Genomic DNA, 1,118 nt, shown 5'->3' with positions numbered 1-1,118 from the left:
TTTTTTCTGTATTTTTGATCAAATAAATGCAGCCTTGATGAGCAGAAGATACTGCTTTAAAAAACATTACAAGTCGTACTGATCCCAAACTTTTGACCGGTAGTGTATACTGTTATAAGTCTATGCTGAAATAGATTGGTCTCTCGTCGTCTCTGAGAGAGAATGCGGAGTCATTACTCCGTTTTTACTTTCACTTTCTGCACAGTGAATCGACTCGGCGTAACTCTTGCGCAAAGTTTGCACGTTGCTTGTGTGATATCCTTTGGCTCGCCTTCTTGGTTTAAAACAGAAATATTTTGTGAACCGTTACACCCCTAGAACGGAGCGTGTGAGCATAAGAGACTGCTTTAAAAAACATTACAAGTCTTACTGATCCCAAACTTTTGACCGGTAGTGTATACTGTTATAAGTCTATGCTGAAGTAGATTGGTCTCTCGTCGTCTCTGAGAGAGAATGCGGCGTCATTACTCCACTTTTACTTTCACTTTCTGCACAGTGAATCGACTCGGCGTAACTCTCAAACTCAAAGTTTGCACGTTGCTTGTGTGATATCCTTTGGCTCGCCTTCTTGGTTTAAAACAGAAATATTTTGTGAACCGTTACACCCCTAGAACGGAGCGTGTGAGGGGCTGATTTTACCGGGTGCCCAAGCGGCGGGTGCGCAGCCCCATGAAGATGGAGCGGATGAGCTTCCCGAAAGATGCAGCATTGACCGGGTCCAGTTTCTGCTCCTGACAGTGGCGCAGGTAGTGACTGTAGAGCGTGGAGCGCGGCAGACTCACGCCCTCTGCTGTCTCGTAATTATCCAGGAGCCATTGCAGCTGTGGAGAACAGCTGCATTCATCAGATAAAGTGCACATTTCTTTAAAAAATATGCATCTTGTGTTGCAAAGAAAGTCACAGATTTGGAATGACAATGGTGCGGTCCACCTTTTTCCTAACGAGCCTACTGTGTTTTAAATTATGGGAGGTACTTCGGGTTTGGGGAAGATCCACTCAAAAAGACTGGTTATTCAAATCATAAGATTGCGCTACAAACAATCCTTATCCGTCATTCTGGCTGAATGGGCTGTACATTTTCATTCATTTTCTATTTTCAGAAGTCAGGAGAATAACGT

The 1,118-nt window shown here is 43.8% G+C and overlaps 1 protein-coding gene across 1 annotated transcript in view; it reads right to left on the bottom strand.

The window, feature by feature from the left end:
- Positions 1-1,118, bottom strand: part of rfx3 (regulatory factor X, 3 (influences HLA class II expression)) — a 39,572-nt gene that overhangs the window by 20,770 nt on the left and 17,684 nt on the right. The window contains 1 exon segment of the mRNA XM_016554071.1: positions 640-821. Coding sequence (XP_016409557.1) covers positions 640-821 — 182 coding nt within the window.

Source organism: Sinocyclocheilus rhinocerous, unplaced genomic scaffold (assembly GCF_001515625.1).
Source record: "Sinocyclocheilus rhinocerous isolate Xijiao unplaced genomic scaffold, SAMN03320098_v1.1 scaffold15, whole genome shotgun sequence".
NCBI lineage: Eukaryota > Metazoa > Chordata > Actinopteri > Cypriniformes > Cyprinidae > Sinocyclocheilus > Sinocyclocheilus rhinocerous.
This window is presented reverse-complemented; position numbering and strand designations above follow the sequence as displayed.